This window comes from Eremomyces bilateralis (assembly GCF_010015585.1).
Source record: "Eremomyces bilateralis CBS 781.70 unplaced genomic scaffold P152scaffold_1, whole genome shotgun sequence".
NCBI lineage: Eukaryota > Fungi > Ascomycota > Dothideomycetes > Eremomycetales > Eremomycetaceae > Eremomyces > Eremomyces bilateralis.
This window is the reverse complement of record NW_022985067.1, coordinates 880,210-906,602: the sequence shown is the minus strand read 5'-3', so window position 1 is coordinate 906,602 and position 26,393 is coordinate 880,210. Positions and strand designations below refer to the sequence as shown.

General features: G+C 55.7%; 12 protein-coding genes across 12 annotated transcripts; 6 read left to right on the top strand and 6 right to left on the bottom strand.

The window, feature by feature from the left end:
• Positions 1 to 172: 172 nt before the first annotated feature.
• P152DRAFT_453720 (uncharacterized protein) lies at positions 173 to 1,079 on the top strand. The gene is made up of 3 exons (XM_033678440.1): positions 173 to 387; positions 435 to 750; positions 806 to 1,079. Exons 1-3 carry the CDS (start codon positions 332 to 334, stop codon positions 863 to 865), a joined length of 432 nt encoding a protein of 143 aa, XP_033538751.1. The 5' UTR covers positions 173 to 331; the 3' UTR covers positions 866 to 1,079.
• Positions 1,032 to 4,979, bottom strand: P152DRAFT_426713 (P-loop containing nucleoside triphosphate hydrolase protein). Its single transcript, XM_033677278.1, has 4 exons — positions 4,689 to 4,979; positions 4,353 to 4,637; positions 3,890 to 4,301; positions 1,032 to 3,835 (listed from the first exon to the last, which is right to left on the bottom strand). The coding sequence occupies exons 1-4, from the start codon at positions 4,812 to 4,814 to the stop codon at positions 1,179 to 1,181; spliced, it is 3,480 nt and encodes a 1,159-aa protein (XP_033538750.1). The 5' UTR covers positions 4,815 to 4,979; the 3' UTR covers positions 1,032 to 1,178.
• A 272-nt stretch (positions 4,980 to 5,251) lies between these two features.
• On the top strand, positions 5,252 to 7,025 carry P152DRAFT_426711 (aminomethyltransferase; the record flags this gene model as incomplete). Its single annotated transcript, XM_033677277.1, has 2 exons — positions 5,252 to 5,598; positions 5,675 to 7,025. 2 exons carry the CDS (start codon positions 5,252 to 5,254, stop codon positions 6,705 to 6,707), a joined length of 1,380 nt encoding a protein of 459 aa, XP_033538749.1. The 3' UTR covers positions 6,708 to 7,025.
• A 582-nt stretch (positions 7,026 to 7,607) lies between these two features.
• On the bottom strand, positions 7,608 to 10,787 carry P152DRAFT_8681 (PXA-domain-containing protein). Its single transcript, XM_033683297.1, has 2 exons — positions 7,782 to 10,787; positions 7,608 to 7,725 (listed from the first exon to the last, which is right to left on the bottom strand). The coding sequence occupies exon 1, from the start codon at positions 10,681 to 10,683 to the stop codon at positions 7,924 to 7,926; it is 2,760 nt and encodes a 919-aa protein (XP_033538748.1). The 5' UTR covers positions 10,684 to 10,787; the 3' UTR covers positions 7,608 to 7,725; positions 7,782 to 7,923.
• A 369-nt stretch (positions 10,788 to 11,156) lies between these two features.
• Positions 11,157 to 12,015, top strand: P152DRAFT_453718 (uncharacterized protein; the record flags this gene model as incomplete). Its single annotated transcript, XM_033678439.1, has 3 exons — positions 11,157 to 11,752; positions 11,823 to 11,905; positions 11,961 to 12,015. Exons 1-3 carry the CDS (start codon positions 11,648 to 11,650, stop codon positions 12,013 to 12,015), a joined length of 243 nt encoding a protein of 80 aa, XP_033538747.1. The 5' UTR covers positions 11,157 to 11,647.
• On the bottom strand, positions 11,662 to 13,382 carry P152DRAFT_510414 (uncharacterized protein). Its single transcript, XM_033682658.1, has one exon. The coding sequence runs from the start codon at positions 13,232 to 13,234 to the stop codon at positions 12,137 to 12,139; it is 1,098 nt and encodes a 365-aa protein (XP_033538746.1). The 5' UTR covers positions 13,235 to 13,382; the 3' UTR covers positions 11,662 to 12,136.
• A 36-nt stretch (positions 13,383 to 13,418) lies between these two features.
• Positions 13,419 to 16,765, top strand: P152DRAFT_8611 (DDHD domain-containing protein). The gene is made up of 3 exons (XM_033683289.1): positions 13,419 to 13,760; positions 13,825 to 15,629; positions 15,681 to 16,765. The coding sequence occupies exons 2-3, from the start codon at positions 13,845 to 13,847 to the stop codon at positions 16,719 to 16,721; spliced, it is 2,826 nt and encodes a 941-aa protein (XP_033538745.1). The 5' UTR covers positions 13,419 to 13,760; positions 13,825 to 13,844; the 3' UTR covers positions 16,722 to 16,765.
• A 176-nt stretch (positions 16,766 to 16,941) lies between these two features.
• P152DRAFT_8561 (uncharacterized protein) lies at positions 16,942 to 17,711 on the bottom strand. The gene has a single exon (XM_033683285.1). The coding sequence runs from the start codon at positions 17,660 to 17,662 to the stop codon at positions 17,198 to 17,200; it is 465 nt and encodes a 154-aa protein (XP_033538744.1). The 5' UTR covers positions 17,663 to 17,711; the 3' UTR covers positions 16,942 to 17,197.
• A 1,207-nt stretch (positions 17,712 to 18,918) lies between these two features.
• Positions 18,919 to 19,619, bottom strand: P152DRAFT_510412 (uncharacterized protein; the record flags this gene model as incomplete). Its single annotated transcript, XM_033682657.1, has 2 exons — positions 18,919 to 19,025; positions 19,118 to 19,619. 2 exons carry the CDS (start codon positions 19,617 to 19,619, stop codon positions 18,919 to 18,921), a joined length of 609 nt encoding a protein of 202 aa, XP_033538743.1.
• Positions 19,620 to 21,802: 2,183 nt separating this feature from the next.
• P152DRAFT_504497 (MFS general substrate transporter) lies at positions 21,803 to 23,938 on the top strand (the record flags this gene model as incomplete). The annotated part of the gene is made up of 6 exons (XM_033682378.1): positions 21,803 to 21,934; positions 21,977 to 22,478; positions 22,526 to 22,940; positions 22,996 to 23,214; positions 23,268 to 23,322; positions 23,369 to 23,938. The coding sequence occupies 6 exons, from the start codon at positions 21,803 to 21,805 to the stop codon at positions 23,723 to 23,725; spliced, it is 1,680 nt and encodes a 559-aa protein (XP_033538742.1). The 3' UTR covers positions 23,726 to 23,938.
• P152DRAFT_463391 (uncharacterized protein) lies at positions 23,828 to 24,550 on the bottom strand (the record flags this gene model as incomplete). Its single annotated transcript, XM_033680493.1, has 1 exon — positions 23,828 to 24,550. The coding sequence occupies one exon, from the start codon at positions 24,548 to 24,550 to the stop codon at positions 23,828 to 23,830; it is 723 nt and encodes a 240-aa protein (XP_033538741.1).
• A 975-nt stretch (positions 24,551 to 25,525) lies between these two features.
• P152DRAFT_469595 (uncharacterized protein) lies at positions 25,526 to 26,360 on the top strand (the record flags this gene model as incomplete). The annotated part of the gene is made up of 2 exons (XM_033680910.1): positions 25,526 to 25,642; positions 25,695 to 26,360. Coding segments are annotated over 2 exons (783 nt in total), but the record flags the coding sequence as incomplete, so codon positions are not given.
• Between the last annotated feature and the right edge of the window lie 33 nt (positions 26,361 to 26,393).

Below are 26,393 nucleotides of genomic sequence, written 5' to 3'. Positions count from 1 at the left end.
TTGCTCAATTTTCTCAAACTGGCAACGGAGATCAGTATTCTGAACGAGGTGCATTGCATGAAAATTGAGAGCCCTGTCTGGTGTGACGATTCAGCGCTTTCCAGCAGCTAAAGATCCCTGACTCGCGTAACTCCATCTCATTCCCAAGCTGCGAGACTTCAGTTGCAACAAACCAGACATTTGCTGTGCATATCTAATTGCTCTCCTCCAACCAACGCACCCTACATCAGCCATCCTATCTAATCTCTCCAAGGCCGCCGATTACAAGCACTCGTGCACTCGTGTTTCGATCCTCCACCACCTCTTATTCCATCCATTCCTCCGCGCAACCATGACCCTCACATCCACCACCCTCAACGCCGCCGGCCTCCTCCTCCTCTCCCACTCGTACGTCTCCCCTCCCCATCCACCCCCCAATACTAACCCCCTCCCAGCGTCTACTCCGCCTGGGAACACTCCAGCACCACACCTCCCCACCCCGCCTCCTCCCCCTTTGCAACCTCCACCTCCACCCTAACCCTCCCCCTCGACATCACCCTCGAGCTCCTCCTCTCCCTCTTCCTCCTCTGCACCGGCATCATCCTGCACAGCGCGCCGCTGCGCCCGATCCGTTGGCGCGCGTGGGCGGAGCAGATTGAGAAGGATCAAAGCCGGCCCGAGGGGCGGAAGGCGATAAGGGCGCCGAAGGGGGAGATGGTGGCGCATCCGTTTCGGTTTTTGGAGGAGAGGAGGGGTTTTTTGGATATTAGGGTGAGTAGGGTGTGACTGGCGGGCTGGAGAGGGATGATGACTGACGGTTTCATAGGCGAAGCGGATGGAGTTTGCGGATTGGGTGAGGCAGGCGGGGCCGGAGGTGCAGACTTAGGGAGGAGGCGGTTGGGGGAGACTTTGCGAGGCGATATGTTAGATCATTCAAGTATGTCGAGGCTTTGCGGAATCCAGGGTGATTGTGTCAAGGTATTGATGACATCAAGGGATATGTAGTGAATATAAGTCTTACAGCATCACAGTTTGACGTGGATAGTGTACTTGTACAATGACGGACTGCATTCATCGCTGCGTATAGGTATAAATATTATAACGGCGTTTTACCAGCCATCCGCGCCCGTTTTTCATATGTCCAAACCCCAGCTGAATTCCGGAATCAGCATCGAATGCCAGGACGACCTCATAATCGTCTAGACCACGTTGTACCTCCCACTCGCCGGCGCCCTCGACTCCGAATCCGCCGCCGCCATCGTCCCCTCCCTCAGCAACCGCCACAGCTCCCTCATCGCCGTCGTCACCACCACCTCCGTATCCCCCTCCACCAAAATATACAACTTCGCATGCTCCCCGGCGGCCGGTTCCTTGCCCGCCCCGTAGTAATTCCCTTTCGTCGTGATGCTCGTCCCTGTCGCCTCCAGTATCTTCGCCACGTTCGTCCGGTTCGTGACCGCCCACCGCGCCTTCTGCGGGAAGTCGTTGATCTCCAGGCGGGCGTGGAACGCGCCGGCATCCGGGCCTTTGTTGTCGATGGGTTGCCCGGAGCCGGTGCCTTGGCGTGTGAGGCGGCTGCTGATGCTTTGGACGGCTTGTTGGACGCGGTCGAGGGCGGTGGAGCCGGTGGTGGAGGGGACTTCGGTCTTGTGGACGACGATTTTTTCCTCGAACGGGAGGGACTTGCCGGCGTCGGCGTCGTGGGCGGGAGCAGCGGACGTGGCGGTAGCGGTAGGCGCAGCTTTCGCGATGGCTTTCTTGAACAACTCTTCTTCTTTGCCCTCGTCCTTCTCTTCCTCTTCGGGCTCGTCGCCGGTGCGGTAGGCTTTCCGTTCGCGGTTGCGAGCCGATTCGCGCTCCAGGTCCAGTTTCTCGAGACCTTTGCCGCCGAAGCCAGACGCGCTAGCCTTTTCTTTCCCAGATTTGACTTTGTCGATAAAGTCGTTCACCATCTTCCCCAGGTCTTCGGGGATCGGTTGGCCGGATTGTTTCAAGGCCTTGGCGATGTCGACCGAGTAGCGCTCCTGCTCGGGGGTGACGAACGTGACGGCGGTACCCGTATTGCCTGCTCTCCCAGTCCGGCCGGCTCGGTGTACGTAGTCTTCCAGATGGTTTGGGCAGTCGTAGTTCACAACCAGCTTCAGCTGCTTTACATCCAACCCTCTGGCCGCGACCGAGGTGGCGATGAGGATGGGGACGGCGCCAGCCTTGAAATCTTGGATGTTGGAATCCCGATCCTCTTGTGCTTTCGCACCGTGGATAGAGTGACAAGGGTATCCTTTGCGCATCAGGTCGTTCAGGAGTCCATCGGCCGATTCCTGACGGTCCACGAAGACGAGAGTGCGTGCCTCCTCGTCCGTGTCATACAGTTGTCCCAGAAGCTCTAATAGTCGCAAGAATTTCGACTTCTCCTCACGGACTTCGACCACCTGCGTGATTTCCGGGGCGACGACACTCTTTCCTCCAACGATGATCTCGACCGGCTTATTCAGGGTCTTTCGTGCGAGTGCTTCCATGTTCCGAGGGAACGTGGCGGAGAAGAGCACGGTTTGTTTTTGGGGTCGAATATTCGCCATGATCTTCATGACCTGTGGCTCGAATCCCATGTCGAACATTCGGTCCGCTTCGTCCAGCACCACGTATGTAACTCTCCTCAGATTCGTAACCCGTCCGGAGTTGGCGCCAAGCAGATCGATCATACGGCCAGGAGTGCAAACCACAATCTCGGCACCTCGCTTCAGCTCCGCGATTTGGTCCTTGATCGGAGCGCCGCCGTACGCACAAACGGCGCGGAGACCAAGGGCTTTGAGGAATGGCTTGCATTCGCGGTGGATCTGCGTCGCGAGTTCTCGAGTGGGGGTCATGATGAGTCCGACCGGACCCTCCATCGAAGACAACGGTCGCTGGTCCTTGATGTGCCGGAACATTGGCATCAAGAAAGCGATGGTCTTCCCGGAGCCCGTCTTGGCGACACCAATAACGTCTCGGCCCGCCATGATCGCTGGGATTGCCTGCGATTGAATGGCGGTTGGTGCATCGTAGCCTAGCTTGTCGACCACATCTAAAGTCTGTACTCCGAGCCCGCACTGCGTCCATGTCCTAACCGGCCTTGGAACATCAACGCCGCGAACTTTGATGCCATCCAGCTCGAGCCGAAGGTCGGCAGCTTCTTCCTCCGTCAAATCACGTAGCTCTGGCAGCTCCACATAGAAATCCTTTCGGAATGGTTCATAGTCCACCTTCGCATGATCGACGGTGGGGATCTCCTTCTTTTTCTTCTTGCTTGCAGCCGCGATTAAAATATCTTCATCCGCTTCGACTGCATCCATGCCATCGTCGTCGCCCCCGAAGATTGCCTGAGGTTCTTGTAACGCATTTCTTTTTGCCGGTTTCTTGGCAGCGTTCGGTTTTTCATCGCCTAGATCAGCCATGAATGCATCCAGAGGGTCGACATCCTCATCGACTTGCATCTCGTCCTGTACATCGGCGCCAGTAGCATCTTGCATATCTACATCATTTTCAGTCCCTGGAGCGACTTCAGTATTCTCGGTTTGCAAGCGCTCTTCTCTCTTCTCTGCGGCTGCACGAGCTGCGGCTGCGGCCTCCTCTTCCGTGCCAGCATCGGCAAAATCTTCCCCTTCGTCGTCATCCGCCTCTGCCGGGTTGCCTTCAGCAGCACTGGTTTCAGTAGAATCGGGGGTTGGAAGGGTTGGAAGCTTTTCTAGCTTCCGCTTCGTCGATTCCTCGTCGCCGAAATTGAGAGTCCCTTTTTTCTCGGATTTGTCTGCTTTCGCCCCAAGACCGAATCGGTTGACATTACCACTTGCTTTGAGCGGTTTGAGAGAGCCTCCTTGAGCTAGTTGTTTGGTTAGCGGAGGGGGTTCGGACCCTTTGGTGGAAGAAGACTTACGGGGTCCCATGCCGACTTTCGCTGGAACTCCCTTTGTAGCACCTGCGGTAGAGATTGATGTCGTTGATCCTGGCTTTACCGGAACCGGGACATCAATTCCTAGAGCCGAAGAACTGCTCGCATGCCCTCCAAGTGCTCGTTTAGCGATGGCTTTCGGGTCGAACTTCCCCGTATAAGGAGCTGGTGAATCGGGACCGCTTGTAGGAGCTGGAGAGCTAGGTGACCCGACTGAGGGAGATCCGGCGGCCTTTCGATCCATCTCATTGAGTAGATTTCTGGTTCCAAGTGCAGCGGATTCTTTCTGCTTACGTTCACGCTCCGCTACCTGCTTGGCCTTCCAAGCTTCGAGTTTTGCTAACTTTTCTGCCTTCTTCTTCTCTTCTTCAGCGGCCTTGGTGGCAGCGGCGGCTTCCTGTCGAGATGTGAGTAGATGCCCATTGTGACCGACGTGAAAACTACGCACCTCAGCCGCCTTTGCACTGGCCCCCCGATCGCCTCTCCGGTCATCATCTCGTCGGTCTCGCGAATTGCGTCGACGATGCTCGCGGTCATCGTCTCGTCGGCTTCTAAAACCTCGATCTCTATCGCGATCACGATCTCGCCGGTCCCTAGGTGACCTTGACCGTCTCCGTTCTCTCGAGCGATCTCGTCGTCCCGGCCTGTAACTAGAATCATCGTACCGATCGCCACCACGGTGTCTGTCTACCGATCGATTTCGTCGTCTGTCGTCACGGTCTCGCGGCCTCCGCTTGAGTTCTGTCAGATACGAAGAGGTGGAAGAATGAGGGCCAAACCGTACATCCGCGCTCCGGGACCGGCTCCGTCTTCGATCTTTGCCATCACGATGCCGGTCATCTTCTCGGCGCACGCGCTTAGAGTAATTGCTTCCTGTCGGAGATGGTGAGCGAGTGTCTCGGCGAGCCATTGCTCGGGAGCCTGGCCGACTGAGTGAGTATTACTGCTGTATTGAGTCCGTTGCAAAGGTAGTGTCCAGAGATGACTTGTTAGAGTAATCGAGCCCGGTGAGTGGGAGGTATTAAATGCTACGAGCAGGCCGATAGAGTATAGTGCGATATCGAATGGGTTTCAAGGCGGTTGAGGAGTGAGTTTGACATGAGGGTGAGGTATCGAAGTGAGTCTGGGTCTGGTCAAGTTTAAAGTTTCATGCACGCAGCCTGGCCTATGTAGGATGTTTGCGCCTTACAGCCTTATAACACTGAGTCAGTTGCCAAGCCTCCAGTCCACTATATGAGTCATGTCGTCATCCCGCGGTGGGTCATCATGATATCAACGGCTCGCGCGAGACCCCGTTCTGCGACCTTCAACATCCCGAACTGCTCTATACACAGCAATTGAGCAGCAATGGCATCTCGAAGAGTCGTATTAGGTGTTCGGGCAATTGCTCGAGCTGCCCAGCAGTATTCGGTTCAATCACGTACCGTGAAACCTACTTCACTGCTTCGCAATCGGCTACCGACGTCACCGCATCCCGCTGTACCGTCCTGTGCTGCTGTCCAGACCAGATGGGCGTCGTCCGCCACGGATCCGAATTTGAAGAAGACCCGGCTCTATGACCTTCATGTCGCAAATGGGGGACAGATGGTCCCGTTTAGCGGATATTCCATGCCGGTTCAATACAAGGACTTGAGCATCGTTCAATCGCATTTGTGGACGAGGGAGAAGGCCAGTCTGTTTGATGTTAGCCACATGTTCGGAGTCCTCTTTCTTTAGACAATCCTTACCGAGTTGTTTGTTTTACCAGCTGAAACTAATAGAGATACACAGGCTGCAACACCACTTCTCCGGACCAGGCGCCGCAGGATTCCTCTCCCTCATCACGCCCTCGTCCCTCTCGACTCTCCCCACCAACCAATCCACCCTCTCCTGTCTCCTCCACCCCGAAACCGGCGGCATCATCGATGACACGATCATCACCAAACTCCGCCCTGAGCTCTTCTACGTTGTCACCAACGCCGGCTGCCGCGAAAAAGACACCGCCTACCTCCAAACTCACCTCGACGCCTGGACCGCTGCCGGCCACTCCGAAGTGACCTGGACCCCCCTCCCTGACAACAGCCTCCTCGCCCTCCAAGGTCCCCTCTCTTCCTCCATCCTCTCCTCCCTCCTCGCCCCCGATCATCCCGTCGAGCTCCAAAAAGTCCTCTTCGGCCAATGCGTCGAGATCAGCATCCAGCTACCCAACGGCGACGTCGCCCGCAACATCCTTGCTTCTAGAGGCGGCTACACCGGCGAAGACGGCTTCGAGCTCTCCCTCCCTCCGGCGGTCGACCCACACGAGGTCGCCTCCACGCTCCTCCAGCACGCCGGCCCCGACCAGCTTCGCCTGGCCGGCCTCGCGGCGCGCGATAGCCTACGCCTAGAAGCGGGGATGTGTCTTTACGGAAACGACCTCGACGAGACGACGACGCCAGTGGAAGCGGGGCTGGGGTGGGTGATTGGGAAAGACCGACGTGCGAACGGCGGGTTCCATGGCGCGGACACGATTCTGGGTCAGTTGAAGCTGAAGAAGGATGGGGGGACGGGGGTGGCGAGGAGGCGGGTAGGATTGACTGTGGAGGGGGCGCCGGCGCGGGCGGGGGCGGAGATCGTGGTAGGGGGGGAGAAGGTGGGGGTGGTGACGTCGGGGTGCCCGAGTCCGAGTTTGCGGAAGAATATCGCGATGGGGTATGTCAAGAGTGGGTTGCACAAGGCGGGGACGGAGGTGGGGGTGGTGGTGAGAGGGAAGGAGAGAAAGGCGACGGTGACGAAGATGCCGTTTGTGCCGAGTCGATATTGGAAGGGGGCGGCGCCGGCGTAGGTTGTACAATAGTGGTGAAGATGTGGATATCTACCCCTTTTCATATACAAATTCACAATAGACCGCTCTCGACAATAAAGTGCAACATCGCCGAACGCTTCATTGACATGCAAACAATAGACATTAAGTAAACCAATACCGCCATCCACCCAACACCCCACTACCGTATCCCTGACTCCCCAAACACAATCTGCACCACCTCATCCAACAACGTAAACACCAAATGTGCATTCAACCTCTCATTATTCAACACCGCCAACACCCTCCTCCCCGCCCCCTGCGCATTCCCTCTCCCCACCACACTCCCCACCAAATCCGGCACCAACACACTCAACAACGCCCCCGCCTCCGCCCTCGTCGCCGCCCGCTCCCCCTCCGTCCTCACTACTGCCTCCCTCCCCTTCCCCCCGGGCCACATCATGCCCTCCACCACCCCCAGCCACCTTACCATCGCCTCCGCGGACGTCGACGCCTTGAATCCATCGCGCACCTTCCGCTCGACGGTCCCGCCGAGGAGCTGGTGCAGGACGACGACGACGGCGCGGCCGCGCAGCCAGTTGGATTCGCGGTTTAGCTCGAAGGCTTCGAGGAAGAGGTCGCTGATGGGTTTGACGAGGGGGAGGAGCTCGCGGGAGTCGTAGGCTTGGAGTTCGGCTTCGGCTTCGGCGGCGGTTTGAGGGTCGTTAGTGAGGGGGGAGGTAGTGGAGGTGAGAGCGGGGGGGAGGTTGCCGTTCGGGTTAGGATTGTTGTGTGGGTGCGGGAGGGCGGCGGCGTTGGAGGCGGCGAGCTGTGTGGTGGCGGCGCTGATGAGGTTTTGGCCGGCGAGAGAGAGTTGGTCGAGAACGGGGATGTTGCCGAGGAACTCCTCCATGCCGTCGGTGACGGAGTTGTAGATGCGGGAGACGAAGTCGCGGGTGTCGGCTTGGGGGTCTTGAGGGTTGCGGTGGGCGATAGAGGCTTGGGAGAGGAACGCGCGGAGTTCGCGGCTGCGGCAGATAGCGGGAATGAGGAGGAGTTCCTGTTAACGTCAGTATGCGAGTCTCGAATAATTGTGGAAATGCGTGATGAGCATACTTGGAGATATCGCTCGAGGAGGATCCGCCGCTTCTGTAGGAAGTCTTTCTGCAGCTTCAACACCATCTGCCGTCGTGGGAACTCCAGGTTTCGCACCTGCGAATACCGAGCACGGAGTCGCTTGTTCAGTTCATGGAACTCGCTATATCGCCGAGCGACAACCCATGCAGCCGCTGGCATCTGCTCGCCAGCTTCCCGCCGCACTTCGATCACATCTGAAATATGTCAATTCCCGTTCGACCGCGAATATAAAAACCGGAAACTTACACAAAGCGTACTCCTTCCCATCCGGCTCCTGCCCCACCATGATCGACGTAATCGAAATCGTCGCCCGCCCAAACAAACTACTCTCGCTCTCCTGCACGATATACTGCTGCCGCTGCAACTCCTTCCGACTAATCTCTCGCTGCAAGCTCGTCTTCGACTTCCGCAAGATCCTTAGCTCCGCCGCATTGTTCGTCAGCTCCGCCTTCTTCATCAGCGAATCCACGATTGCCTCCTGCGTCACCAGCTTCTCGATGTCCCCCGTCAGCGCGTCGATCGCCTCAGCGAGGCCGAGGTCGCCCGGCGCCGCTTCGTGGATCTCGTCCTCCACGGGCGTCTTGATATCATCGCTGTCCTCCCGTTCGTCCTCGATGAACTTCTGTTCGTCGCCGAAAAGGTCGTCGTGGAACACGCCGCGGCTCGCCGGCCCGCCGACGAGGCCCAGCGACGCGATGCTGAGCTTCCCCTTTTTCAGCGCGGGAGACCCGGCCCGCGGGATGTCCAGCGAGCTGCGGAGCGAGTCGGCGTCGGGGGGGGAGCGGACGGCGGGGTCGGAGAACAGCGAGTCGGGGTCGGGTGGTTCCTCGAGGATGTGGTTCAGCGCGGTCTGCATGGCGTCGACGACTTTGGGGTCTTGCACGTTTTTTGCGGGGCCGGGGTCGGAGTCGAGGCTTTGGACGGAGTCAGCTAAGGGGTCGGCGCTGGGTTCGTCGTCGAAGAGGGGTGCACGGTTGGAATCGTCGAGTGATCGTCGGGGAGACTCGTCCCCGTTCTCGGATCGGGCTACGTCTCGTAGATTCGTCGCGGAGACGACCGCTCGTCGGAGGTCGGTTGGCTTCAATGCGTTGGTTGTGCTCAGGCGGGCATTCCGAGGTTTAGGAGCCGCATGTTTTCTGAACTCCTCCACCTGGCCGAGGGAAGATGTAGGGCTGGGTGGAGCGGGGATCGCTTCTCGTTCTTCCGATGCCAGAAGCTTGAACCAGAGATCTGTCTTCTTGAAGTTCCGGAAGTGCACATCCTGCATCTCCTCGTACACGGCCGTCTGCGCCTCCAGGACCGCCCGTCTTGCCGCGTGATATTGTGCCCCAGTCGCTTCTTTCCCGGCTCTTAGGAACGACTTCACCGCTTCCTTCGCCACTGGCGAGACCTTCAATTCCGGCTTCGATAGATACCCGCCGTTGATCTGCGCCAGATCCGTGCGGTCGGACTCGGTCCAATATGCGTCGCCGCCCACGTATTCCGACGGGTCGTCCGTGTCGACTTCGAGCGGGTTGCGGAACCCATCGACGACGATCCAGAACTGCACGAGGCGGATAAGGCCCAGTCGCTCCATATACTCCATGAAGCACGATAGCCCCGAGGCGTTATACAACACCTCCCGCAACGCGGCGTTTTCCAGCGTTGACGACGGCGTCGCCTGCCCCGGCGGCTGCAACGACAACTTCGGCTTCCCGAACGCCCCCGCGCCCAGACTCGCGATCTTCTGATCCAGCATGCGCTTCCCCGTTTCCAGCCGTCGCAGGTACAGCGGATCCTGCCCTTCCTCGTTGGACTCTTTCCATAGTTGGCTGGCCACCTCGCTCCGGAACCGACGCGCGTCCGAGAGATTGTTGCATTTCCGGACCGCTCGGATGAATCGCTCGAACCGCCGCTCGCTATCATTCGCGGACAGCTTCGGGAAAACAGCGGGTTTACCTGACTTTGGGGACGGCGGAGCGTGCTCGTCGAGGGCAGCCCGTAACTTTCGGACCGTCTTCCGCTCTTGAAGAAATGCGCGCCCATATCCCTCCAGCAATTTATTCCATGTATCCGGGTCGATCAGCGCCTGCGTCACGGGATAGAGCACCGCACACGATACAATCTCCTTCACCAGCACCACGACCGACGCGCTCTTAGTCATGTCCTCCGGGAGCAGCAGGGTCAGACACCGTGTCACGATCCCTCTCAGATGCTGCTGCTGCGCGGTCTTCGGGTTCGCATATGCCAAACTCGCCGCTGCATGCAGCTTGCCCTCCCGAAACTTCGCCGCAATGGCCAGATCCAGCTCCTCGGATTCGGTGACGCTGCGGCTCAACTTCCTTCCCCGCACCGCGCGCTCGGCCTCGTCGAAGTCGCGCAGATGCTCGGTGACGATGGGGATGAGGCGCGAGACAACGATGTCGACGAGGTCGAGCGCAAGGACGCGGTCGAGGATGTTCTTCAGGGCGGTGCGGATGGCGCGGTCGACTTCGTTGGTGAAGGTGGGGCGCGGGCTGATCTTGGAGTACCAGGATTGCACGAAGTCGCGGAGGATGAGGTTGAGGAGGCGGTCGGCGGCTTGGGAGACCTCGGAGGAGGGGGGGTAGATGGGATCGCGGCGGTAGAGGAGATGGCGACGTTGCGCGGCGGTTTCGAGCTGCCAGGTTTGGGGAGCGATGAACGCGATGCGGTCTTCTTTCTGAGTTCGTGGTCGTTGGAGGGCTCGTTTTCTCCGAGCCGTGGTGAGGATGAGCCAGAGGGATATTGCGACCGTTGCGACAACGCCGGACACGAAGGCGTATGGGATCCATCGGATGGAGGGAACCCAGTGGGTAGCATATCCCCATGCGATAAAGACAGCAAGGACGGCTAGGATGACATGGCGTCTACGAAGTTCCATAATCCCGTCTCTCAGCTATATGGGCCCCGCGGAGGAGCATCTTTTGGAATCTAGAGTCGGGTGGATAGCGAGATGCATGCACAACTGCAAGGGACATTAACATGAGAGTAGGTCATGATATTGAGGGTGTTGATGTCTGGAGGAAAGCCATGGTGAGGAGTTGTCGGGTCTTTCACCGTCTAAGCAATGGGAGAAATCGTTAATACCAGATGATTCTCACTTTCTGGGTTGTACAAGCAATATGTGTACAAGCAATATGTGTCCAAGCGTTGGAGGATATTAAAGTGAGATCTGCGGTGAATCGGAGATACTCTGTATCCATACTCCATACATATGGTTCTCTGGATTCAGGGATGCTCAGCCACAATGATGCGACAATCGGATCAGTCCCGTTGGGCCACCACGTTTCCCTCACAGGGAGTATCTCAGATGTACTCCGTATTAATTACCTTACAGTAAGCAAGTTTGTACTACGTAGTATGAGCACTGAATCTCCCCTCGTTTCGATACTCTTGATATGATCCCTAATGAGTAATGATGTCTCGCTATCGACCACGCCTTCTCAAGATCTTCGTCTTCCAGCACCCAGACACTGCCATACATAGAAGGATCATACTCTCGTCCATTGGCTGAAGCTCCGGAATTGATCTTAATCCAATCCAGGCCAAAATAAGCCTGGCGAGTCCAGTCGGGTAGCAGTACCGATCCTAGCCATGGTGGTGGTGACGTAACCACCATCCCTCCCGCTTCAGCAGCAACTGAAAGCTGTGAATGAAGTGGTACGCAGCATATACGTGGACTTGCGATGTATATAAACCGCATCATCGCCGTTCAATCTTGCTCGTCCTCTATTCTCTCTGCCGTACTTGCATGCCAAATCGCCTTGCAAAACCCATCTTCTCTGATCAGATCATCGCCAGCAACCAGCCCACTCGTACTACTACCTGCATCCTCCTATTCCACGATGCCACTCGTCGTCCCAGGCCTCACCACCTCGTCCAAGGACAAGACCGAGGAATGGAACCATAAACTCATGGGGAAGAAGATCGGGGAGGAGTCGAACGAGATTGTATGTTGTCCCCATGATCCTGCGTCGATGACATACTGCTTCGACGTGCTGATACTGATGTGAGGGACAGTTCTTCGCAAAGAAAGACCTCCCTTCCGAGCACCGGGTCGTCAAGGAGGGGGATATGATGACCATGGACCACAAACCTGACAGGTATCCATCTCCCAGGCCTCCAAAACGTTAAGCATAACTAACGCGAATACAATAGGCTGAACATCCACGTCGCCGACGATGGCACGGTCAACAAAGTCACACATGGCTAGGCCTCTATTTCAACCCATATGTACGGAGATAGTACAGAGAACGTGCCCCTAAGGCCCATTCTATAGCCCATTTCCGAGATAATACCCGAACAATGTTATACACGACCTCATGCAATCCTCTTCAAAAATCCTTCCCTTGCCGCTCTCTCTCCATACGCGTGTCAAAATCCCGCTGTGCCTCCCCCTTCGCCAACTGCGCCTCCTCCTCCGCCCGCGAAAAGCCAAACATATCCCCATCATCCCCGTTCCTTTCGTTATTCTCGCCCCCCTGCGGTCTCCGTGCCCACCGCGGCGGCCCCGGCGTCCCTCCTCTCCGCCCGCCCTGCTGCTCCGCCTGCGTCTCCCGCCGGATCCGCTCCCACGACGACTCCGGCGGCGCTCCGGCGGTCGGCGACGCATCGTCGACGTCGTTGCTAGACGAACCCATCCCCCACGCCGTGTCGTTCTTCGCGTTATACACCTCATCGCCCGGTCTCGGATCGTCGCGCGGAGGAGCTGCATCGCCCCATCCCGCTGTCGAGCCGCCCTCGTCGCCCGCCGTCCGTCGTGGCGCATCACCGCCCGCCATCCTCCCGCCAAATACCCCCTGACTCCGCTCCCCCTGCCCCTGACCCCCCCGCATCTCCCCCTGCGCCCTCCGCAGCGCCTTCCTTAACCCGTCCAACTCCGTATTATTCAACACCGTCTGCGCAAACGCCGACACATGCATCGTCGACGCAATAAACCGCGCCCCCACCAACCACGCGAACGTCGTCGGCGCCACCCGTGCGCTCGCGAACAGCGCCCGCAACAACGGCGTCTCCCGCATCCCGAACTTTGCCGGCGTACATTGCTCCACCTTCGCGTTCATGAACACCAGACTGAACTCCCCCTTCGCCCGCTCGAGCGCGAGGTGGCGGCGCAACGCGAAGGCCAGCAGCGGCGGCTCGACCCAGGAGGGGTAGGTGACTTTGGTGGCGGTGGCGGAGGCAAGGATCTGGGACTCGGTGGGGGTGAGGGGCCGAGCGATCTGTTGGGCGAACTTGGTGAGTTCGGCGTCGACGTGGGCGAGTTTGCGGGCGTGGGTGAAGCCTAGGAGGGGGCCGAGGACGGGGAAGACGATGGGGAGGCTGTTGGGGTCATAGTGGAAGAGGGGGCCGGTGAGGGGGTCGTTGGAGGGGGTGGAGGTGTAGGTGTCGTTGCCGAGCGAGTCGGGGGGGGAGAGGTCGGCGAGGACCATGGTGGTGATGGTGGTGGGGATGGGAAGGTTGGGAGAGGTTTTAGTTCTTAATCATGGAGCTCATGCATGCTCTGGTTGCTTGTCGATTGTTCCTTAAGCGAATTGGAGCTTGAGCTTTGAGGGATGTGAGAAGTGAGTGTGAATCATGACAGAAACATCTGACGAAGGTCACGAAGCTTGCTGTGATCGAAGAAGAATGGATTCCTGAGGCTTTAAGGCGGAAAGTCGACGTCACCAGGTTTCAACGGATGCTCTGCCTGAATGTTTGGTTCAACTCCAACATCCTGCTGCCGGCATTCGTCAGTAACAAATATGTATAAATTCACTCAGGTATAGGTCTGATTGAAAGTTTACGATCTTTGCCATGGGCCTGCTTTCGGGGGTGTCCAGGGTGACTTTCCTTGCCGTTTCGCACGGACAGTATTTCCAATCTTGCGGAACTTGTTATGACAGATACATCGAGGTAGCTATCAACACCTAGGCAAACGCATTCCATACACCATTGCCGCCAGGAACTTATCGTGATGTATGCGCTTACACAAGATATCCCGGTCCATATCTCATTCGGTGTACACTAACCCTTCTTCTAGCACCACTGTCGCGTCTCAAGATGAGTCGAGCAAACTTACCCGACGAACAAGGCGACCTAGCTCGAGTCCGTAGCTCGTACGCTCGAGAGAACGCACGAGTAATGGATCGGGCTCCTACAGTAGAAGCGCGGTTCTTCTATACCTCCCCCCTCGCCATCGACGACCCTCTCTCCCCTCTTCCCCCCCAGATGATCGGTCCCGCAGCAGCAGCGAAGCAGCCGCCTCGCCCTTTTTCCATATACGACAACCATATGCTGGAGAAAACCTGGCTAGACCTCCGGCAGAAGGTGCTGAAATATCAGGAGAATCTGCAGAGCGAGAAGAGCAGGTCGAAGGATATGGAGGAAGGGGAGTCGAGGGCGGGGTCACGGAGTGGGAGGGCGATGGGCCAGGTCGGGGATGTGCAGCGGAAGAGGTGGTCGTGGGAAGAGTCAAGAGGTGTTTCGGGCGTGGACCCGGATAGAAATCGGTCAGGGAGACGCAGTACAGTTACCGAAGCGTTGGATAGAGACGGACGAGAGCGGGAAACCGGAAACGGCGAGGAATACTCCCAGAGCCTTCCGGTTCGCCAGACACCGACATCAGGTTTGGCCGCAGCATCCGGTAACACCCTCACGACCGGCAATCCGTTCATCCGAGCTCCTTCGAGGACGAAGATCAATCAGATGTCGGAATCAAGTGACGGTCCGAAACCAGGAAAACCAGCGCTGACGATGATGGATAGCTACGATTGGAGCGACGATCCACCTCGAGACATGCTGATGAATCGCAGGGCAGGAACCTCGCCATCATCTCAAAAGCCCACCTCATCCAGTCCGACTGCGACGGTCCCGGTCGGGGTATCTCGACTGCATAGCGTGATAATGCCTCGGCTGCAGATGGAGCCGATATACTGGTCTCCAGTACAGGACATTGCCGCAGTCATCCGCGGGACCTGGTTCTACAGAGACACTATGCTCCCCGTAGAGTCCGAAGTCGCGAACATGCTGGAGCTGGGATACCTGCAGATGCAGCCGTGGACGGAGACCTGGAGGGACGAGTTGAACAGTGCGGTGGAAGTAGGTGCTCTTGGGGAAATGAAGATCCTCCACAGACTCTGGCCGGAAAAGAAGACCGTCCCTGAAAGTCGGCCGACGACTGCGCGAGGTGAGGTGGTGCAAGACGTTACTCCGCTGGATCGGGAGGCGGTTGACCCCGAGAAAGAACGGACGGAAACTGCTGCGGGTGCTGGAGAGCTTATCGATATCTCGAATGGACCGGATGGGCCAGACAACAAGGCCACTGGAACTAGCCCCTTCGGTAAAGATGGCAGAGTACGGCACTATGCCAGTGCCGGCATTATCTACGCAAACGAGAAGGACGCGTACATTCTTCGTCCGAGTCTCCAGCCGTCGGAATATTATGGGAGGCGACCGTACGCCAGCTACATTCGCAAAGGACACAAGATCGGAATTCCCGTGCTTCGAGGCTTTAATCAAGAAGTATGGGATAAGCTACATCCTCCAAAGAAATCTCCGGTAGCCGTACACGCTGCCGAAGGTGTCTCGACTGCACAAGGTCATAATGCCCCTCCGATATCCCAAAGGCAGTTGCTTGACCCGACTCTAGCAAGAGCTGAAAGACCCAAGGTTACGGACCTCATTTTGGTCATACATGGGATTGGGCAGAAGTTGTCGGAACGGATGGAGAGTTTTCATTTCACTCATGCGATGAACGCTTTCAGACGGGAGATTAATGTCGAGCTTGGCATTGATACTGTCAAGACAAACTTGCGGGAGGACATGGGGGGGATTATGCTTTTACCTGTAAGTTCTGTCATTCATACTCTGCATCTATTCGACACTAACGATTCGTAGGTTAACTGGCGACTGGGCTTATCCTTCGAAGACGGCGGATACCGCGATGAAAACGAAGATCCGGCACTCAACCAATTCACCCTGAAAGACATCACTCCCGACTCCCTCCCCGCGGTCCGCGACATCGTCTCCGACGTCATGCTCGACATTCCCTACTACATGTCCCCCGAGCACAACCCCAAAATGGTCCGCGTCTGCATCGCCGAAGCCAACCGCATCTACCGCCTCTGGTGCGCCAACAACCCCGGCTTCCAATTCTACGGCCGCGTCCACCTCATCGCCCACTCCCTCGGCAGCGTCATGGCTACCGACATCCTCTCCACCCAACCCACCCATGTTCCCCCCTCCTACGGTGACCCGTCTACCCCCGTCTCCGACCTCCCCACCACCCACTTCCTCTTCAACACCACCTCCCTCTTCACCGCTGGATCCCCCATCGGCTTCTTCCTCCTCCTCAAACGTGGGACCCTCCTCCCCCGCGCCGACCGCCGCAAACCTGGCGCCGACCCCGCCGACGCCCTCGCGCCCGGCGTCGCCGGCCACGAGGGGCAGTACGGCTGCCTCGCCGTCGATAACGTCTACAACATCGTCAACCCCTACGACCCCGTCGCGTACAAGGTCAACGCCGCCGTCGACACCGCGTACGCTGCCTCGCTCAAACCCGCCTGGATCCCCAGCTCTCGCGGTGGGCTCTTCTCCCGTGCGGCGAACTCCACCGTCCCACTCCCAACCATGCCACACCCCGGCCATATGACACGCTTACCATCAACCGTTGAGCTCGAAACGCATAATTTCACGCGGGAGGAGATCGCGGAGAAGCGGGCGTACCTGCTCAACGACAACGGGCAGGTGGACTTTTTCCTGCGGTATGGCGGCGGTGCGCTGGAGATTAAGTATCTGACGATGCTGGGGGCGCATAGCTCGTATTGGTTGAGTCGGGACTTTACGCGGATGGTGGTAGTGGAGGTGGGGAGGCGGGTGGGGCGGGATGGGTGTATTGCGGGGATGAGGGCGGTGAAGAAGAGGGGAGGGAAGGAGTGATTGATGGATGGGTCGGTCAAGCGTTCAAGTTATTCTGGGGCGTTCTTGGGTTTATGTGTCAGTGGTGTTTCTATGCCGGATACCAAGGCTACAGGTATATTCCCCATCCATAGACGTTATTAGATCTGCTTCGGCAGCATTTCGTCCACGTCTTCTCTCCCCCTTTTCTTCGCTTCAGTCGCTTCGCCACGCCCCAACCTCGCCATTCCGGCGTGACAAACACCCGTTAATGACGAAGTCCACAGTCGAAGGACGTGCTGCCTTCGATGGATCACAATCCACATCCGGTGGAATCATTGTATTCACCTCCCCTTCTGTCTTAGCAACCGGCCCGATCAAGACAGTCATCCCGACCCATTGTCCCGATATCAGTCGCCGTAGCTCCACATCTGCCCGTGAATCGCCATCACTGTCGAACTCTGACAGTTGCTCGTCCGTCGAAGCCACTGCCACATATAAATGCGCTAGTGGGTTCATCAGTCGATCCGTCCAGTCCTCCTTACTGAACCCCGACCCCCGCTCGTGGCTAGAGCCGAAGGACTCGGGGGTTGATCTGAAGGGATAAGAGGCGAATGTCGCGGTATTTGGAGAGGAAGTAATTGAATGCGGGGCGGCGGGGGTTGGTTTGGGGGACGTGGATGACTGAAGCCGTGTTTCTGAGATTGGGCACGGAGTGGTAGATGTGACGAATGGTTCATGGCTGGGTTGCAATGGAGCGTGGATACACTTTGAGAAACAGACCGTGACATTCGCGACTTGTAAGGTTTCGCATCGGTCTTACTAGTAATCGGGGAAAAAAAGAGAGAGAAGACAGAAGACAAGTATAGGGCGCAGAGTCGAACCTTGACCACAGCGTTCTCCCTCCCGATTTCAGACCCTGGTACTGCCTCCAGGATAAGTACTTTATGCCCTGGATTGACCGCAGTGGCATCCTTAATCATAAATCAGCTTAACTGGTTTATATGTGCTGCCTAAGCAAATTCATTCACCCGCCACTATCATTTCCCAGGTGCAACAACGATAATCTTTACCAAAATCGAAGGTAGTTCACAACAGGGGTCCGATATACAGTCGGGGATCACTGCAAGGGCATTATTTCTTGAGAGCCCACCAATTATCGGCTCTACGGTTACCTCTTTCAGTGCTACTCAGTCTGTTTATTGTGAGTCACAGTCAGCGCAACTGCCAGTTATAGTTTAGCATTAGGATACCCTATGAGTCTCCTGATTGACCTAGAAATCAGTGTCGTAATAGCTCAGCTCGATGCTCCCATATAAGTCAAGCCCCAGATCAGCATAGATACAGATCGGTAGGGAGGCGGAAAGCCATTCGCGTCCACCGGAACGGGCGGTCTCATGGTTCCCATCCTGCCGGTGATCATGGGAATACTAGACGTACTTGTGCCATGTCAGACTAGGCCAGGTCGACGATAATTATCCTTTTCACACCATGCCATAGGGAACCGCGTCCACGACTCCACAGGAACATGGCTCTCCGCCAATTCGAAAAGTGTGCCTCGGCAAGCCGCGTCGTGCACGGCTTGGGGACCAATTTTTTGATCAGGTTCCGATACATGCTCTTCATTTTGTCTGTGTACTCAGAAGACATGGATTGGTACTGGTGGATCCCGCCGTCTAGATAATGAAACCGAGAACCTTCCCATGTCAGTCCCTGGATTTCTCCGTTGATATATCTCCACAACTCAGTCACTGAAAGGTTTTCGGGTACGAACAACTGCCTCCGGGGCAAGACTGTCATCCAGACAACCCAATAATGGTTATAAATGGATTCCGGGTCATGATACAAAGTACACTGGCATTGAATGTTGTCGCAGAATAGTCCCAAGCCAACCATTCTTTCCAAAGACCAAAGACCAAATCCTAATCGTTGGAGCGAAAGACAACCTCTAGAAAGGGGATCGACGGCAATTGGCCATTCTCCTCTGAAACCAGCTGCTTCCGACGCTGGCGGTCTCCAGCTTAGGGATATTAAAACACAGATAGCGTTCAATTTCTTGGGGGGTTTAGGGAGCTTCCGCATTGTATATTTAGGAAGGTCGTTGGCGTCGATCATGCGGCTGATGAGGCCTTCTACAATGAATTCGCTGGATTTCGGAGTCATGAGGTCTTGAAGGCAATCATGGATAGTTCAAAACTCATCGTGTAGATAGTTCACATAGAGTCGCCTACGAAACCGATTAAAGGGCTCCGTCTCGGTATTGCCACTTAGGCCTAGCAGAAAGTTTTGGAAGGATATCTTCAATGCCAATTTCGATGACGAGAGAAGCCTTCTGGTGAGCAACATCTGCAATAGCCATAAAGCTCGGGTAACTCTCTGGAGTTCGAACCAATCTGGAGGCCCCATCTCGCCCGGTTGAAAAGGTGTTGCTCGCTTACATATACCATTAAAAGCTTCGCAACTCTCTTCATAGGTTTCACCAAGGGCAAAGACTTCGTTGCTCTGGGAGGGCCGAATCTCCCTGCATCGTCTAAGAAATTCTTCTAGGCATCGGGAAGCGAGCCCATGTATATTGGTGCACAACTTCAGCACGTCCTGGATCACCGCAGCCAGGATATCTGCAGGATAGATGATCTCAGATGTGTCCCACTTTTGTGGCCCGGGCCGAGACGGCGGGAGCTGGTTCGTCACCGCGTGAAGAATCTCTGGATCAATTGGAAGATTGGCCTCCGATAAGGTGACCACATAAATCGCATACTGGATCCTGAGGCATAAATCGGAGGATTTCAAGCTGTTCACAAACAGCCGCTGAACACACGACTCAAAGACCTTGCTCATCAGCCGAGAGGTTTGGACCAGATTCCCAAGATCGTACACGTGTGTGATACCCTCGAGGATCTTGACTAATATTTCATAGGGCATGCTCTCAAGAAAAGCCATGGTGGAAATCGGAAAGGTATTAACTGATGCAGGACCGGGCAGTGCACGATCGTGCAGAAGCGCTCATTATCGCCAAAACGCAAAGGAAAAGCCCTCGAGGGCTGTCAACCGCGATCTCGAGGCCCGCCTATGGCAACAGCCGTTAAAATGAATGGTGTTTGCTTGATGTAATGAGTGAGAGCAAAGCCTATCGATGCACGGTGTAAAGGTCGTCGACGGGGTCTCCTATCTAGGTATGAGGTTGCTGAGCAAAGTGGGGATCTGATGCACACACGCGAGGGAGAGCAAGCCATCCAGAAGGTCATCATGATCTGGGAAGGCTGGTGTGTCGCTAGGTGTAGCATCGCCACCATCGGAAGTTTTTCTAATTGTTCCCTATAAATTGGCAAGATAATATTCATAACCATGGTACTCATTTTATCCTAAGCTTCGATATCGTTGTTCTTATCCAGGGGTTCACGCACAGTATAGGAGTCATTTGCTGGCCAGAATGACAAAGTCAGTGTCTGATAGAATCGGATTATGGCATGGATACTTCTAGACCCCAAACCTTTTGAACAATAGCGGACTGGGATGGTGCTATTTGATTGGTATATTGTGTAGGGCACCTTGGTTGACTGTGGAACCACAGCAGCGTGGGTTTGATCCGCTGCTTCGGACTCATTTCGGCACGGTGCAGTGCTTCAAATCCCGTGCCGTTGTTTGCACTGCATTCAGAGCAAGATAAGAGCTTGAACTGACTGTGACTGGTGCCAGCATTCACGGGACGGTGTTGTTGTATGTCAGTCTTGGTCCAGTATTCAGAGAAGGCTCCTCATCCTATCAGGGTTCCTGCCTCAGATATAGATATGGATAGCGTTTCGAATATCAAAACGATACTGTGTATTGTAAATGAATTGAGGCACTGAACTAAATCCTAGGGGATGGATCTGCCAGGCACATGCACAAGCGCAGCCACTCAGGCATAAATGTCTCTGGCAGGGCTGTGATCGGCGTCAATAAAGTCGTGAACGCATAGAGAGCATCACCGGGAATGTTGACATGCGAGCGAATCTGTATCCAACTTGGTTAAAAATGTAGATGTGATGATTATTGACGTGCCCTTCGACATGATGATTGATGTGCCCTTTGACCTGGGGAAGCTGGAGGCCAGAATCTTGAGCTTAGTATTGACGTCCTGTTGAGCTGCACGATGGACCGGAGAGATTCTGGTGGATTACAGTGGCCTGGAAACTTGGAAATATGACTTGGCGACTTTTATAAACCCCAAGAAATAAATACTGAATAGCATGACTGATGACAGTGGTGGATCTCCTAGCTGGTAATAACGCTGAAGTATGATTTATATAAAGGTGAAAAACCTCGTCGGTTCTGATCAACGAAGGTTGGCACGGTTGGCAAGTTTACGAAGAATCCTACTTAGTCAGCCGTTTCATTAAACTTTACTTAGTCATCTCAGACGACCGACAACCTTTTCGCCCTTCAGAATTTTTCAGATGTGTCATCTCGTCCCCGTTTTCTCTCCATTTTCTTGATAAGATCCACCCAATGGTTGAAATGATCACCTAAGAACTCACCAGCTGTGGCTAGCCGCTCATTAATAGCGTTATCAAAAGCGCGCTAACGATCTGCCCACTCAACAGTTCCGTAATACCCAGCACCGCCAAACCACCTCCGGCTTAGCAAATATCACCTTGGCTGACGGCTAGCCTAGAAATGGTTTAGCGGTCGTCATAATACATTCGTCTGGACATTTTGGTTAGTGGTGGCCAATCAGCCGAAGACTTTGAACCGGGAGCCAGACTTGAAATCGGGAGCGAGACTTTGATCCGGAAGGCTCGCTCCCGAGTGCTATCAAGAGTCTCCCCTTGGATTGTCATGAAATGAGCGCTTTGGCGCATTTCAAAGAATATTTCTAGGCCTAAAGTGGGCTTGAAGTGGGACTATGAAAGCGCGCATGAGTCTATTTCAACTTCAGTTTGCCCATCCATCTATGGTGTCAATGTCGGCAGACATATCTCGAACGTCATTTTCTCTGATAGAGGCTCCATTGGAGAGGCAAACTCTGAGTTTTTGTTTGTCAAAGACCCTGGGATCAGGAATATCAATGTCTCATCTTTTTAGAACCTTATACTCATTTATATTGTTCATCCCTCTATTTTTCTTAGGGTTTTCTTCAGAGAATGCCCGCCCCACCGGCACAGGTCGGCGGAGTATCTGAATATCGCGATGTCGAGTTAGATCCCATTGAACGTCCGCAGCAGCAAAATGGAGAAGCAGAGGGGGAGAATATTGAAGTCTCCAACAAAGAAAAGGTTTTGCGTCGGAGCCCATCCCAAAGCTCCCTCTATTCTCAGTCCGAACTAGAACGGCTCGGCCGGCAAAGACCAGACAGATTCAAGACGCTTCTATCGGAGATCCTCTTCTGCTTCAGCATCACCATGTCTCAAGCCCTGACGGAATATTTCGTCTCCGGATTCACCGTCATCGTCCCGTCCGTCACCACCGCGTTGGATATTCCCCGGGCGTCGCAGACATGGCCCGCCTCCGCGTTCTCCCTCGTCGTTTCGTCGTTTCTTCTCGTCTTTGGGCGGCTGGCGGATATGTGGGGAGGTTATCCTTTGTATGTCGCAGGCATGGCCTGGCTCACGATCTGGTCCATCGTCGCGGGCTTCGCCCAGAACGAAATCATGCTGGACGTCGCGCGGGCAATGCAAGGATTGGGGCCGGCAGCGTATTTACCTGCGGGACTGATGTTGCTGGGGAGTGTCTATCGCCCTGGACCGCGAAAGAATATCGTTTTTAGCATCTATGGCGCCATGGCGCCGTTGGGGTTCTTTATCGGCATATTTTTTGCAGGTACGTTAGCATCCGATATTGAAATGAACATTACTGAACCAATGCAGGTGTCGCGGGTCAATATACCACTTGGCGATGGTATTTCTTCATTGGCGCGATCCTCAGCGGGCTGACCGTAGTCATTTCCCTCTGGTCCATCCCGTCGGATATCAAGGAACGAAGAGGGATGGGCATCAAAATGGACTGGCCCGGCGCCATCCTGACCTCCATCGGGCTGATCCTCGTCGTCTTCTCCATCACTCAGTCTTCCCATGCGTCGCAACGCTGGGGCACGCCGTACATCTATGCGATTCTTATCGTCGGAGTACTCTGTCTCGTCGCAGCTTTCTTTGCGGAACGAAAGGTTGCCATGCCACTGTTACCCCGAGATCTATTCGCGGTCAAGTATATGAAGCCTTTAATGCTCGCTCTTTTCTTTTCATATGGCTCGTTTGGTATCTTCCTGTTATATGGGACTTTATAGTAAGTGTCTGAAACCGCATTCTTGGAAGTGGCGTATGTTAACAAAGTCTTATAGTATGACTGATATTATGAGCGGCGAACCAATGCAGTTGGTCGCTTGGTTCACTCCCATGGCATTTGGTGGATGCGTTATTGCAACGGGTGGTGGTTTCATCATGCATATGGTCCCTGGGACAGTGTTGATACTTTTTTCTGGGATTGCCTGGATCATTGCACCTCTCCTCTTCGCCATTGCACCTCCGGGAGCCAATTACTGGGCGTATACGTTTCCTTCGTAAGTGCAATTCTCTGTTCGCAGGAGTCTAGCGTCCGCTAACAATGGCTCAGAATGATTTGTGCTACTATTGCAATCGACATCACTTTCAATGTCACGAATATCTTCGTATGTCTTATTGTCCAAATATCTCGCTCAACTCTAACCCCTCCAGATTACCACTTCGTTGCCCCTCGCCCGTCAAGGCCTCGCGGGCGCCATCATCAATTCTCTCGTCCAACTCGGCATCGCCACAATGCTGGGCTTCACCGATGTCATTGTGACCTACACCACCTCCCAAAAAGAAGACCTTCCGCCTATCGAAGAGCTTCGAAGGGGTTATAAAACCGCCTTCTGGTACGAAGTCGCCTGCGCGGGATTCGCGTTGGTCGTGTTGATTTGCTTTGTGAGAATGCAAAAAGCAAAGAGCGAGTTGACGGCAGATGAGCGGCGGGTGCTAGAGGAGGCTTGTGAGGAAGAGAGGAGGGCAAGCCGGATATCATCGGCCGGTCGAGGTCCATCGAATGCTTAATTTCTTCCGTATAATGTACTGTACAGACCCTCGACGGTCGAGATATATTACATTCCAATGAACTATTCCAATGCAACCGATTGCTGGACTAAATCATGAGAATCACTGCATTCCCGCCATCAACTCCGTCCGATCCACAATCATCGCCCTGCTCCCCGCCCACTCCTTCAACTCCTCCCACATCGCCCCCTCCTCCTCCCCCCACCTCTCCTCCTCCTTGAAACCCCACGCACACACGATCCGATCCACCGCCGCCCTCTCCTCCTCGCGCACCCACCGCTCCCACAATGGCACCCCCTGCGCCCACGTCACCCGTACCATATGATCGTTCACCGTCGTGATCGTTACATAGGCCAGCGTCCCCGTCGCCCCGAAGTAGGTTAGCATCCCGCCGAACAGCACCGTCAGCGCAGTGCTCGTCGGCAGAACAGACTGCGTCATGGCGAACTGCGAGGCGCCGATGAAGAGGACGGCGGGGAACGCGCCGATGACGACGGCCGGGGGGAGGGCTTTCTTGAGGAGCTTGGCGCGGCGCTGCGCGGGGGCGGCGGAGGTGGTGGCGATGATGTCGAGGGCAAGGTCAAGATTTTTTGTAGGGAGGGCGGCGTTGAGGGCGGCGACGGAGATGGGTTGCGGGACGGCGGAGTCGGGGGCCGTGGGGTTTTGGGGGGTGTATTCGAGGGGATTGGTGTTTGGGGTGGGGGCGGGTTTAATGGCATAGAGGTGGAAGATTTCGGGGAAGGTGTAGGGGCGGTGGAGGAGGCGTTGGATGTTCGTGTAGATTGCGAGGAGATCTGAGGAGATGAAGACGGGGGGGTGGACCATGAGGCGGTGCGCAAGGGTGGAGAGGACATCGGCTTGGACGGACAGGGACTGCGGGAGGGGGGTGGCAGTTGTATTGTGGAGAGTCAAAAGCGCTTCGGCTTGGGAGATGGAGGACTCGGGGAGGGAGGGGAGGGAAGAGGCGTCGCCGGTAAGGGATTGAGCAGCCCCCTCGATGAGTTTGAAGGCATTCAAGGCGCTATTTTCTGGTGGCACTTGAGATGAAGAAAGGATGGCTTCGCCCGCCTGCTGGGCCTGATCGATCAAGCTGTTCACTTTGGCGTAAGAGCCAGGTTGGACGGTTGTTTCCTGAGGACTCGGCTCTTTTACTGTCGGCGTTGGAGCGTCGTGCGAGCCCAGCAGACTCGATGCCGCTGATGTCGAGCTCGCATACGCCCTGTAGAGGCTAAATGCGACTGGCCGTCTCCGCGATGCATGCCGAATTGAGTTCGAGGCTTCTGAGGCGAGCGACTGGAAAGGCTGTCGTAAAATTCGAGACTGACAACGGAGGCAGATGGTTCTTGATAGAGAGCCAGGGACACGGCTTGAAAGAGCCATTGCGGCGGCTTCTAGGACCTTGAGGTCTGACTGTGAAATCCAAAGTAACAATATATACTAGTTGTATGCAATAATCAAATAACAACAGCGCCTTAACTCGGATTAGGAAAATTCGTGAATAGTATGATCATCGGAGTGTTTTCTGATATTCAGATCTTCGGAGGACGTTGAGAAAGTTTGCTGCGCCACACTTGAGGCTCCTGCGCCACGGGTCTCACAACGTAATGGCGACCTGATTGTGCGTTTCTTCCATCAGATCGCACTTGGATCCAACCAATCTCCTTCTACAAGGCACTCTTCCAATTCCCCGACACGAGAGACTGCTCTTCGGACCCTTGACATCTCTCCCAACTTACGGACGAGTGCCGCTGAGAGGTGTCCATTCTCATGAACTTCCTAACTTGAAGCCACTCCAACACCATGCCTCCTCCTCCACCACCTCCGCCGCCTCCACCACCAGGCCCACCGCCTGCTCCAGGTCCTCCTCCACCTCCACCTGGCGGACTACCCGCAAGAGCTCCAGCGGGACCTGGTCGGGTAGGTTAAGTCGATCTTGAAGCTTGTGGAGCTATAGACTAACTTCCACCAGGGTGCTCTACTCTCCAGTATCCAGCAAGGCGCGATATTAAAGAAAGCGGTTACGAATGATCGAAGTGCTCCGACCGTAGGCCAAAAAGCTGGCAGCTCTGGCGGATCTACTGTTGGGGCACCGCCTGTTCCCGTCATACCTGGTGGACAAAGGAAGCCCAGCGGCCTTGCTCCTCCTCCGCCCGGAAACCGAGCGCGCAGCAGTAGCGATGGCGGGAATGATGCTGGAGGTGGAGGATCCGGACCACCTCAGCTTGCGGGGATTTTAGCAGGAGGCATCCCGAAGCTACGGAAAACGGGTGGGGGCGGGATTAACACAGGAGCGGAGAAGAATTCGCCATATCTGTCAGATCCCGAATCGTCTCGGGGCTTTCGTCCAGCGCCTTCGGCACCGAAACCACCAACCACCCATCGAGCGGCGCCACCCGTGCCTTCAGGCAATGCATCGTTACCCAGCATAGCCGCATTGAAGAGCAACCTGCGCCCGATGTCGATCGCCTCCACGCATAGCGCCCCAGAGGTGGCATCGAAACCGAAACCACCGCCAATTGGCAAAAAACCCCCGATACCCCCTCCCGCATCTCGAAAACCTTCCGCGCATGCCCCACCGCCCCCTTTTCCCGGACGCTCAACGCCCGCTCCTCCATCCGCACCACCGCCTCCACCCGTTCCCGCCCCCTCCGCCCCCTCCGCCCCCTCG

Excerpts from the sequence above, each read along its gene's own strand:
- P152DRAFT_453720 (XM_033678440.1), top strand. The coding sequence starts at position 332 with ATGACCCTCACATCCACCACCCTCAACGCCGCCGGCCTCCTCCTCCTC. Across the intron at positions 388-434 it reads CTCCTCCTCCTCTCCCACTC|CGTCTACTCCGCCTGGGAAC; the intron begins GTACGTCTCCCC and ends ACCCCCTCCCAG. Across the intron at positions 751-805 it reads GGGGTTTTTTGGATATTAGG|GCGAAGCGGATGGAGTTTGC; the intron begins GTGAGTAGGGTG and ends ACGGTTTCATAG.
- P152DRAFT_426713 (XM_033677278.1), bottom strand. The coding sequence starts at position 4,814 with ATGGCTCGCCGAGACACTCGCTCACCATCTCCGACAGGAAGCAATTAC. Across the intron at positions 4,638-4,688 it reads GCCGGTCCCGGAGCGCGGAT|CGGAGGCCGCGAGACCGTGA; the intron begins GTACGGTTTGGC and ends ACAGAACTCAAG. Across the intron at positions 3,836-3,889 it reads GAAAGTCGGCATGGGACCCC|CTCAAGGAGGCTCTCTCAAA; the intron begins GTAAGTCTTCTT and ends CCAAACAACTAG.
- P152DRAFT_8681 (XM_033683297.1), bottom strand. The coding sequence starts at position 10,683 with ATGGAACTTCGTAGACGCCATGTCATCCTAGCCGTCCTTGCTGTCTTT.
- P152DRAFT_510414 (XM_033682658.1), bottom strand. The coding sequence starts at position 13,234 with ATGGTCCTCGCCGACCTCTCCCCCCCCGACTCGCTCGGCAACGACACC.
- P152DRAFT_8611 (XM_033683289.1), top strand. The coding sequence starts at position 13,845 with ATGAGTCGAGCAAACTTACCCGACGAACAAGGCGACCTAGCTCGAGTC. Across the intron at positions 15,630-15,680 it reads GGGGGATTATGCTTTTACCT|GTTAACTGGCGACTGGGCTT; the intron begins GTAAGTTCTGTC and ends AACGATTCGTAG.
- P152DRAFT_8561 (XM_033683285.1), bottom strand. The coding sequence starts at position 17,662 with ATGATTAAGGATGCCACTGCGGTCAATCCAGGGCATAAAGTACTTATC.